This window comes from Corvus kubaryi, unplaced genomic scaffold (assembly GCF_017639235.1).
Source record: "Corvus kubaryi isolate FWS band 111438036 unplaced genomic scaffold, C.kubaryi_AGA036_p1.0 65366, whole genome shotgun sequence".
Taxonomy (NCBI): domain Eukaryota; kingdom Metazoa; phylum Chordata; class Aves; order Passeriformes; family Corvidae; genus Corvus; species Corvus kubaryi.
In genome coordinates this window covers 32,289-44,764 of record NW_024581947.1, presented here as the reverse complement: position 1 = coordinate 44,764, position 12,476 = coordinate 32,289, and the positions used below count along the sequence as shown (strand labels likewise).

The following is a 12,476-nucleotide window of genomic DNA, read 5'->3' as shown; positions in this document are numbered from 1 at the left end:
CAGCACAAGTGATGTGAATCCCCACTTCTGTGCTGTGTGGCTTTGCAGACCCTGACAGGGACCTGCTCAGGGTGGGGTGGGATGGTTTGCTGAGGTTGCCTCTTAACCAAACGACTTCTGGGAAAATGGGGTGACCAGTCTTTGGTTTTGGCAGAGGACTGTGTATTGTGATTATTAACTGGGCACTGTAAGTGATTAGGGGGAATCAACTGCCTGAGCTTCTCCTTCCCAAAGTTTGGGAGTACTTAGGTAACCCGTATTTATGTGTACATGCCAGAGGCATATATTTAATAGAACAGAGAGCAACAAACTTGTCCCTCTCCTTTTAGCTTCTATGGCCCTTAGCTCTGGGCCTACCTAAATTCCCATTTTGCCCAGTGTGACAAAGCCTCCAACAGCTCAACCACAGCTGCCAGAGAAACAGGGAAAACAAGTGATGCTCAGCCTCTGACAACAGTGAAAAATGACCAACACTGTGTCACTGTGTTGGAGCACTGTCCCTTGTCTCATGATCTTTCTATTTTAAAATGTTACTAACGGTCAGTTACATAAATCAGTTTGAACCAATTCAAACCAGTTCAAATTTTTTCACCTCTTCTACTAAATCATTGCTGGACTGACCTAGAAGTAAATCAGATCTGTTTCAGTCTCAGCAGTGCCTAGATACTAATTGCACTACACAAGTAATGGTTTGACTTCTTTCCTGTGACCCTTCATCCATGGTGGAAACCTGTCCTGACTAAGTTACAAGAAGCTGAATACATATTCAGGTGATTGACAAGTCATCCACAAGGATCCTTTTAAGGAGTGTCAAAGCAAGCACAGGTAATGCCTTTGTAAGTCAATGTCATAATATTGGCTGCAGTTGAACACACTCTCAGGATCTGCAAAGGAGCTTGAAACATCGTGTCCAAATTGCATTACAGAGCAGTTGGAACAGCTGAATGTTAACTCTTCCATTTCTTGGAGAGTCTCCATTTTTATGGGATCTCTAGGCATTAGTATGAAATTTCTGCTGTTAGTATTTGTACTGTCATTGCCTAAGGCTGAAGTTGTAGGAGAGTGTTAGCTTGCTCTTTACAATAAGTGCTTAATTAATGAAAACAGCGTATACCAAAGAACATCAGATAGTAAAAATAACTGCTGATGAACTTTTCACTTTAGTCCTCTCACTTTCAACACTTTCAGATGTGTAGTTTTGCTATGGGCTGAGTTTATGTAACAACTTAATTTTGTATTTTTCACAGAAATGTAACCTGGAATAATTTAGCTATCCCAGACACCCACTGTTCCAGAGAGCTGGAAGAAGGTTACCAGTGCCCACCTGGATTTAAATGCATGGACCTTGAAGATCTGGGACTAAGCAGGCAAGAGCTGGGCTACAGTGGCTTTAATGAGATAGGTCTGTCCTACTGGTAAAATCCATTTCAGTATCCATTTTAAAATGTTTTTGAGATGAATGGAACAGATAGTTCATGTCTGTACTGAAAAGACATCAAGTGCAATCAGTATTCTACTCAAGTAGAGCACATGCCAGAAGGAGAGGCTGTGCTATTTGCTTTGCAGTTAAGATATATTTTTACATTGCCTGGGATCCCAGGATTTAAATAACTTTAAAACAATGTCTTTATAAGGAGTCAACTGTTGATTATCACCAGTATGCAAATGTGATGACTAATTTCTGTGTTTTATTTTTGATTCATTTTAGAGTATAAAATTCCTTCTGTTTGTCTAATTTTAGTAGTAATTCCCATGCAAAAAAAAACCCATCCAGAATTACTTTGATAATCATCTTGTTACTAAGGAGAAGATGGGAGAAAAAATGATACCATGTTATCTGTGGCAATCTTGATCCAAACTGTGTAAGTCAGAACATCAGCCAGAAAAATCATTGAGAGTCAGGCAGATTTTGCAAAACTGGTGCAATTTGTGTTCTGTGCAAATCACTGCAGTTACCAGGAGAATACGTTCTCTGACAGCTGCAATGTGTTGTGCCATCCCCATGAGGAAATGAGTGTAGAACACAAAAGCAGGAAAGGTGGCAAGAGCATGGGCAGCCGTGGCAAGATCTGCATCCAAATGGAAAATATGCAGTTACTCTGTCAGAACGTTGTGGTTATCTCACATTTATTTAACAGACAGAGGTCTAACAGGAGTCTGCAGCTGTAAATTTTCATTTCAGGACAGGTAGGGAAGTACCTTCAAATGACAGAACATACCCACAGGCTGAATTCTTTCTGATGCATCTCTTTGACTCTGATAAGCTTTTTTTTTCCTTTTCATTTTTCTGGCTTGAGCTCCAGACTGTTATCCTGGCCTCAGCTGAATTTGAAGGTAATGAAAAGATTTAATGACTGAATGTCTGCAATCCAAAAAGTTTTTTTGAGTATCGAAAGTCTTTACAGCTGAAATTGCTTCAGTTGGTTCCTAAATATTCAGGTTGCTGAATATACACTATGAGCCAGAGAGTTACAAGAAAGTCTCAGAGTCCTGCTACAACAAGTACTCTGTAATACCAAATAATTTCTGAACAAAAAGTCCCATTTATGTCCTTTATTTTTTCTTGTGAGAGGGAGAAAAACCTGATTTCAACCAAGCACCATTCTGTTTTGACTCCCTGTGGGAGTCAAAAGAGTACCATTTGTACCAGTACTGCTAAATGAATAACACTATCAATAGTACCAAATTTTCTATAATTTTTTTCTTCTGTAGATCTCAAAGGATAATCCTGTCTGATCTCTCAGTCAACCTTGAGATTTACTGCCATGCCTGGAAGAACATGGGCTGAGTTCACACTGGAAGGGGAGCACAAGATAGGGGTATTGTCAGAATAATTAGGCCTCAGATTGAAATCACCCTTCTTAACTTGACATATGAAATTATTAGTGGCATTGAAGGGTGTTGTTCTAGCTGCCTACCTGGTCAACGGGGAAAAGTAGTTGCAATGTCTTAGACAAGCTTCAATGGGTAGAAGAGTTGAATGAGACCCAGAGTGCTTAAATAAAGGAGGCCAGCTTGTTTTTAGTGATGGGGGCAGGTTGGCAAAGGCAGGTGAAATGTTTTGTCCACGGATGCCTTCAAAACTGGTTAAAAAATCAGGACTGAAACTCTGGTCTCCTGAGTCATAGTCCTATGCCTTATCAATGTGTATTTCTGAGTATTGCATTTTAAAGGTCAGAGATAGCTAATAGACCTAGGAGACCTGTAGCTGATAAATTGTTTTTGTCTAGAAATAGGTAACCAGGATATAACACCTCTAAGTACAGTAGCCAGAAGTTAAATTGAATATCAATTGAAGGCTTATTACTAAACTTTAAAATACTGAGTAAGACACAGAAGCTTTCCTACAAAATGTTAAATAAGCTTCCTCAAATTAGGACTGTTACAAACAGGATTATAACCATCACGTATATCAATATTTTATAAATATCCTTTTTGTGTTGCACCTTTGTATGTAGTTAACAGGTAAGTAATGAAATAAATCTTTTCTGTGTAATTATACTATTTTATTGTACTTTCATTTGTATTTCATTTGCAGTTATTATGATGCAGCCTGTCCTGTTGGATCCTGAAATCCTATCATTACAAAAATCACAAGAATATAGCAGTTTTACAACTACTTTATAATTAGTAACTCTTAATTTGTGGCATATAAGTACAAGCTATGAATATTTGATCATTTCTGTTATTTTTGTTCTCTTGAAAGAAAAAAGAAGGGATTTTTACAATTTTATTGCTGGGTGAAGACCAAGCTGTCCTAATCAGATAAAAGTTAATAGAGTTTTTAATGCTGTGAATATACCAGTTAGGTAGCTTCCTATTTGGAAAATACCTTGATTTTGGCCATACCTTGGTCCCACTTTTATAATTAGCTTTGACTTTAAAGGATGAAAGTTGGAAACATGATAGTGTTCGTTTTGGTACTTATTCAAATAAATAAAATATATTTATTTCTCAAGTTTTCTATTTTTAGTTCTGAGGTGTTCTGTTTATCTGTTTTATGTATGTTTCCATGCAAGCGTATACATATTGTTTAAGGAAGAACATAGTTATAGACTACTGATAAATGTGTCTTGAAGTCATCTTGTCAAGATAATTTAGACCATCTCCTTCTGATGAGAAACAGACTTCATCATCTTTCCAGGCAACTTACTGTGTTGCTTCATTGTCTGTACTCTTAGGAAGATTTTCCTAAAGCATAACCTGAATCTTTCTTCTTTATGCAATTTAAGATAGTAATTTCTCACCTTATTCACTACTGGCATAGACAAAACCTTAAAAAAAAAGCATTTCTGCATCTTTCGTTATGCCTTCCATATGGCTCTAAATGTTTCAGTCTTTTGCTAAAAGACTTACATTTTATACTTTGAATTGTTCTTACTGTCCTTCTCTAGACCTTCTCTGGCTGATTCAACACTTTGTTGAAATGCAGTGCTGTCAGAATACCCCAGTAGAGCCATAATTTTATGTGGTTTTAAGCTCTGTTACAATTTCTACATCCCAGTGAGATGTTTTCCATTTTCAGAACAGCATGTTGTGGGTGATTCATGTTTTTCTAATTTATTACAGCCCTTGTGTCCTACTGAAAGAGCTGCCATCCGTGTTTCCTATCCTTTTTTTATTTACTTATTTCTTTTAAAATGTAGACCCTTACACTTGTCTCTGTTGAATAGCATACTTTCTTTTGTTTTTCCAGACTATTTCTTCAATTTGAAAGATCTTTTGGAGTTTTAAATCTCTCCTCCTGATTACTTGTGCTGCCTTTTATCTTACTTTTATCTGAAATTACATGAGTATCATTTATATTCTATCAACCTGATCAAGAGTGAAGAAATAAATAGAACCAGACCAAGATTAGTCTCTGGAACTTTGACAGTCTTCCTTTTCTAACAGTGTTTCATTAATAGCTGCTCATAAGGACACCTAACAAATGGTTTTGCACACATCACAGAGCAGTGTCACCTAGCCATATTCCTATGTGTTGTCATGGCAAGACAGTGTTAAAAGACTTTAAAAGCCTTTTAAAAGATGTAGACCATCAAGTGTTTCCTTTCTCTTTACAAAACTGGCCTCCATTCCACATTTGTACAGCAACGATACAGGAAGATTTGAGCCATAGGTTGTCAAGTGCCTGTCTCCTTTAATATATATTAATAACATGATATTTACACAAGGTGATTGTGAAGATCATTTTCCAAAACAGGCCACATCAGCATATATCTACAGCTAATGCCTCTGTCCTTCAATGTGCATATTTCTAGATTGCATGTAGAATGAAGTAAAGACCAATTAGTATTGCCAATTTTGCAAGTGTAATCTCTAAAGAGAGCGCAGTTACTAAAAGCCAGGGAAGTTCTGTCTGGCAGTACCTCTGGAAAAGTTATAAGCAAAAATCACAGAGGTCTACCTCATAACTGTTCATGAAACTGAAGAATTGATGAAACAGGAGTCAATTAGCTGAGCTTTCAGTACCTCAAATCCTTTTGTCTCTGAAGTTCTGAAACGGGAGGAAGGATAGTAAGGAAAGAATAAGGTACCCCTCTAGGTGAGGTGACTTCAGCTGTTTCAGGTTCCACCTGATGGGAGGCTACAGGAAGTTCTTGCTTTCCCATAGTAAATTGCTTATGAACTCAGTAGAAACCCAACTACTCTTTCCAACAGTTTGACACAGAACTTGACTTCTTAAGTAGGTGTTGTAACAGTGTGAGCCTTAATGTAAAATTGAATCTTTTATTCTTCAGGGTGCCTGAAAGATTTTTTGAGCACTACGTGTGGGGCTGAATGGAAGTAAGAGAAAGGATATGAATGAAAGGCTTGGAAGCCTGTGTGGACGTGGGTAGCAAAGTTCCTCACTATTGACTGTACCTGTATGGTACTGTCAAGCTCTTCTCTTTCTCAGACTTCTTAGCTGGTTTTGATTCAGGCTTCTATAAAAAGATTGATGTTTTCTTCATCTTAGAACAGCCTTCAGCCTTGTCTCCCACTGGGAGCATCAGATATGTTCACAGCTAGCCTGTTTCTTCTTTCTGATTGTGTTCTTTTCTTCTCTGTATTTTTCCTAGCCATGTTTAATTGCGTAGGGTGCAGCTGAGACCGTGACAGTATTATGAAGTGTGTAAGACAAGTTGAGCTAAATATTGAGAAAAATTACTTTTTTTTTTTGGTGAACAGACACTACTAATTTTAAAAATTATTAGTCATATGATTATATTTGTTTAAGTATTTGCACCTAAAAAGCATAAATATAATTGTTGAATTAAATACGAGCATACAAGTCTTGGGAATTGGAGGGCTATGACAAGTACTTCTACCTTACATCTAACTGTTTATCTGAGTGTGCATCTACCTTTACTCAATATTTAACATGGCAGTAACTGCTATCAGGGCCACACTGAGGGTGTTGGCAGAGGGGTCTATTCATAGGGTTCTGTTGAAAAGGGTGCTTCATAGATGCAAATGTGCCAGAATCCCCACTATTGTTGGATCCTGTACAGATTTCCTCCTTACCTGCACTTTCCACACTGTACAGATTCTTTTGCATTCAGGTTTTTGTAACATCAGCTAGTAATCATTCCACATGCCTCATGGGTGCAATCATCTGCAATCATCTACAGATGTACACTTGCAGCACATCACTGATTTCACTCTTCACATAATTCTGGAGAAGGTTTTTTCCATGATTTACAGTGATTTGCATTGCTTCAAATAGTCTCAAAAGGAAAAGGAAGTCCCAAATTAAGATACCTAAAGGTTTAAAAATATTCTACAAAGTAAGAAAGAGAAGTTTTAGGTCATGAGAGATCATTGTGAAAGGAGGAGGAGGAGATCTAATTGTATCCTTATCATCAACCCATCTTCCAATTGCTAGGGCTAGTATCCTATTAAATGATACTAATTACTTCTTGTACCTGCAAAGAGTATTTGAGAAAGACCACCATGTTAATGACCATTTTACATACAGGAGATAAACACTCATACTTTATCTTGAAGACAAATAACAAAATTTCCATGGTAAGGAGTGCTTCAAAGTCTATATACAAAGACTACATCTGTGTTAAATCTTACCTGCCTTACAGTAGAAGTGAACACTGCTCATTGGCACAGTGAGCCAGCAAAACCATCCGATTTTATGGCCTGTGAAACAGCAACAGAGCTTTGGGTCTCAGATATTTCCCACTTTTATTACAAGGACTTCTTCCTTTTAATGTGGGACCCAGAAATTAAATATTTTTTGCATGCCTACATTTGAGAGCCTTTTTAAAATTGATAACTGTATGAAAAAAATTGTATGTCACTGTGAAAAATGTCTGCCATGGTTAGATTAAAAGTGAACATAATTTAATGTTTGTGAAAGGAAACTTCACAGTGGGACCGAATTTCCTCAATTCTCTTATAGGTATTGTTTTAATAAAAGACTCATTCAATGATCAAAATAGCCCCTTTGTTTACCCATAAATTGGATAAACAATTTAAATTTTGATGGGGAAAATACTTGTGAGTGTACAACCAGTTGGAATTGCAAAGGCATTGCTCTTAGAGTGGAAGATTGGGTGGCATTCGGTGCATTGTTCAGAAGGAAGGAATTAAGATTAAGTTAGCATGCTGTGAATCTGGATCTGCCACAATCCATTAAGTAAATTTTCCATGAGAGATTTTAATGTTTCTTAGAAATTGGGTACCTGTCTCTTGGACTAGAATTCATAATGGCCACAGAGTTTGTTGAGTGGTGTGATGTCATAAACACTTAAAGAGCAAAAATCTGGAGAAGGAGGAAGGATGCTCACACCAGTCTAAAATAAAAGCTGAAAAGTGAGTCTAAATCAGACCCCAAATATGGTACTTCTAGAAACTGCGAGCGTTCAGAGCATCAAGTCCATTTGTTTATGTAGACATCTTTATCATTAATTTGATACAAGTTCTTAAAGCTAAAGTAAAAATGACCCATGTTTTTATATAGTAGTACAGTGGTCAAAGGGAGAGTCCTGCATTCTGGAAGGATTCCCTACTAACCCCTATGTACGGACTAAGCAGAGTGTGGTTCCTTCTTTTTTCCTCTGAGTCTGCAGCAGCAGGAATTCCTGCTTCAGGCACCTTAGGAAAGCAAGCAACAGGAGACTGGTTCTAGAGGGAGTTCTATAAAGACTTGCTCCTTGTCATTCTTCCATGAAATTATTACCAGTTTTTCTCCATGGACCACCTCTCCACAGCATGGGTAAAACCATCTTTAGCATTTAGGAGGCAGAATGTTAACAAGGCATACCAAGATGAAAGAGAACGCTTGAGAATCTGATTTACATTCCAGCTGCCACTGGATGAGAAAAGTGCCCTTCACTGGTGGCAGAGGCTGACCGTTTAGGTACTCTGTCACTACCCACCCACCTGACCCAGGCAGCTTGGCTCTTGGTGGCAGTATTAGCAGCCACTTGGTCTTTCCTTTTGGCATAGGTGAGAGGGGCAGGTGGATTATGATTGATAAATTGTCCTAAGAAACTGACTACTTTGCCAGCTGTGAGACTTCAACGTCCATGAGAAGCAGTTAATTATGAGTTGATGAACTGAATAAAATTTATATTATCAGGTTATTTGCTCAAAGTAGGAGATACAACTGATAGTTGAAAGGATTGCAAGGGTTTCTGTCAGCCTCCCAACATGCCTCCTTCCTCCCTCCACTGCTCTTTCACACAATCATGTCTCCTGAATGAAGCTGGTGTCACTTTGCACAGACAAAGATGGCCAGAAATGCAGATCAGCATCACCACCACAGCCCGCATCCCTGGGCTCTGAGTCATTTGGTATCTGGGATAATAGAAAGCAATGAGGGGATGTAATTGTTTAGTCAGAGTCTCCATTTAATTGTACTCATTGAAGGCTGAAAGGTTGAGCTCTTATGAAATAAGCATTGGTTCAATAATGATTTCATCAAAACTTCCAGTCAGACTCTTTTAATCTGTGGATGATATATACGCTTGATACATGTATTGAGTCTTCATGCTTCATTTATTCTAGAAAGTATATCATAGTATTAAATACTTTGATAAAGAGGTCTAATTTATTCCACTAATGACGCTCTTTGGTTCAGGCACTTTCATGCACAGTGTCAAGGAAGAAGCCCTTCATCCATGACTTCAACCTGTGGAGTTATCATGTGGTAACATGACAAGTGATAGTGATGTTAATGTGTGAGGGTGTCAGAATGTAATTAGGGAAGCTATTCAGACTGTCTAGTAATAAAACATGTATTTTGTAAATGTGAGCCAGAATGACTTAAAGCAGGTCCCATTAGTCCACTGATTGAGAAACCACTAGAAATCATTATTTCAAAAATGGTGGTAGATTTTTTTTTTTTCCCCACTGGAATTCCTTCCTAGACCTTGCAGACATTGAGCAATAGAGCCCTGACACCAGCTGAGGCACTTCAGTGGGTAAATCAGGAAATTTCCCTTGTTTGTTTTACTGACAATTAACATAGTATAATCGCTCACTCAGGTATTAAGAACTAAGGAAGGCAAACAGTTAAGAGGCATTTAGGGAAAATGCCTTTACTCCTTCACCTGTCACATCTTCAGTCATCTCCTCCCAATGTCCTAGTCCCCACTCTTCTGCTCTTGCAGCGTCTGAGGTGGGGAGTGGTACAGGAATCTGGAGTAGATCCATAATACTTTTTTTTTTTTTTGCAATTCTTTCTTTCTTTCTTTCTTTCTTTCTTTCTTTCTTTCTTTCTTTCTTTCTTTCTTTCTTTTTCTTTCTTTCTTTCTCTTTCTTTCTTTCTTTCTTTCTTTCTTTCTTTCTTTCTTTCTTTCTTTCTTTCTCTTTCTTTCTTTCTTTCTCTCTCTCTCTCTTTCTCTCTTTTTCTTTCCTTCTTTCTTTCTCTCTTTCTCTCTCTTTTTCTCTCCTTCTCTCTTTCTGCTGCTCCTTCCTAATTAAAAATTTCCTCTGCTCCAAAATGGACTTAGCCATGGGCAGCAGTTTTTTAACAGCTGTCCCCACTCTGGAGTGTCCACTACTACCAAACGCCTACCAGTTTTGCACACTGAAGCCACCTAAATAAACTTAGACATGACAACCACCTTTACATAGTCACTTTCAGAAGGTTATACAGGGTTTTGGTGAGCACAGAGGAGCAAAGAAAACAGTCTGTGTGCCCTGTGCAGGTGAGAACAGTTTGCACTCCTCATTGTGTTGTTCATCTTGGGAAGTAATTATAGTTTCGAGGGATGCAAATGCTGTGAGGAGTGAAACATGGCTATGTAAATAAGGTGTATAAGTTCACTTTGTTTCTTGGAGATAATGGACAAATTGAAAGTGAGTCAACTAACAAATCCCTGTTTGGGCTTAAAGCACTATACTGTTTTCACTGGTTTCAGCTTCTTAAGGATGTGGTTACAAGGCCATGTTTAGTTTCTCATTAGAAAAATTTTAGTAACAGAAGTTATTAAACTTATTTCAGTTGTGTTTTTTCTTTGGGAATTCATTTTAGTTGGCAGAAAAGGTACCAATGAAATTCAGTGGTTGGAAGTTGAACGTAGACAGATACATTTAGGAAAAGATGAACATTCAAGGCAGGTCCTGCTTGACTAACTTGATCTCCTCGTATGACAAGATGACACAACAGAAAAGGACCAGGGGGTGTTGACTTTACTCCTTGTTTTATATTTTCCTGTTCTCCAAACATTTAATAATTCTAAACCTGTTCTTCCTCCCTGTAGTGAAAAAATGCAGATCTGCAATATATCCAGTTTTCACAGAATACAAAAAAAAAGCTGTATTTTTTGACAAAATTTTCCTTTCTCTTGATGCTCACCTTTGATTCCACTCACTGTTTAGCCATTCTTTCCTCTAAGGTTCCAAATGCCAGTTTGTGTAGAAGCTTAGCTTCAGAAAGCAATCTTTCTATAAGGATTTTACCCACAAGCATCCTTTTCTATTATGCTCTTCTGTACAGTGTGTAATTTTTGCCATCAGGTGAGTTAGAAAGCATTGGAAGCTCTGTCTTACATTATGGTTGCCTGTGTTTTTGTTGGCATTAAATCTTGTACAGGTTACAGGATAATACGTTTTAGATCAAATTTTCCTCTCACTGAAATTTTCTTGATAAATCAAGTCGAAACATTTAGGATACTCTTGTCACGAACCAAAGCAATAAAGGTGTATTATCCTTGATGATTTTTTTTCTCAGAAATTCAAGATTTTTACTCTGTTTGCCAAGTCATTACATTTCTGATGCCTTCTTAGTATGCTGTCTCTCATGATTTTATGTCGCGTAGGTGACTAAGTTACCGCTCTTTCCTTTCCTCTAGAAGGCTTTTCTTTTGAGTGCTTTATCCTCCATGTGCATTTAATATCATTAACTTACTAACTGAATAATTAAAACAGTTTCAGGCATTCTGTTCCATCCTTCCCCCAGTGCTGACATGCCCAATAGTTTAGTTAATTACTTAACCTTGAAATAAAAAATAAAAATGACATAATCTTGAACTGACAGAACGAAGAGATTTTGCAATGCAGTGTGTAGAAAATTTGTTTACTACAGAATACTCAGACTTGTGTAAGAAGCAAAATAATATTATTTCATTCTCAAATTTGTGCACCACGAAAGGACTTGCTTATGGGCGGAAACAGAAATGAAGACTAGGCAAACTTAATTTATCAAAGTGTGCTTAGATGACACAAATATTCCCATCCTTGGCAGTGTCCATGGCATGTGCGTTATCTTGTATTGCATGGTAAAGCAGAGTCTGGTAAACCAACACCTTGCAGACAACAGACAGCAATATTTCTTTCCCTTGGCCTTTCCCCACATCCTGCAAAGTACACTTTATGTTTTGATCCCATTTCTGCACCTGTTGAATAAGAAATATTATCAGGAGCTTTGAAATTAGCCACATAATTTTTCAAGTGGGTCACCAGTTCTGCAGTTTCCAGAACTGTGCTGTCATGGGGTGGGTGGTGGGTCCACTGCTTCTGTCTTGACAAGGATGTCCCACCTTATGATTGTAACTTGACCCCCTTAAGTGAATGCTTAGGGATTGCTTTATGAACTTTAGCTCAGCTCCAAATAGAGGTGCCTATGTTTTGTTCAGCTATAATGCTGTCAGAACATTTGTGCTGCTGCATCGGCAGGCCCCAAAGGCACTCACACTGGGTTGTTGACTCCACAAAACTTTTTCTTTATTTGGAGACAGCCCAGCCCTCATTATACCTGTATTCTCCATTTAGATTTAAGTTTATTTGAGGTTTCATAAACCTTATCATCACATTAACAAGTCTTAAGGCATTTCCCAGGATGACTGGCCAGCAGCAGACTGGTTTTAGAAATGCTGATATCCTCAGTATGGACGTTTCTGCTTAGCAGACACTGAGGGACTGGCCCGTACTTACTGAATTCCTTTGGTCATAAATATATATATTGTTTATCTTTTGTAAATCACTTGCTCCTGTAGCCTGACGGGCCAGGGATCATAACCCTCTATTAACTA

General features: G+C 37.9%; 1 protein-coding gene across 4 annotated transcripts in view; it reads left to right on the top strand.

Moving 5' to 3' along the window:
- Nucleotides 1-12,476, top strand: part of LOC121673366 (sodium leak channel non-selective protein-like) — an 85,679-nt gene that overhangs the window by 50,492 nt on the left and 22,711 nt on the right. For all 4 annotated transcript variants that reach the window (XM_042046624.1, XM_042046623.1, XM_042046625.1 and 1 more), the window contains one exon: nucleotides 1,248-1,402. In XM_042046624.1, coding sequence (XP_041902558.1) covers nucleotides 1,248-1,402 — 155 coding nt within the window. The remainder of the gene's footprint in view (nucleotides 1-1,247; nucleotides 1,403-12,476) is intronic.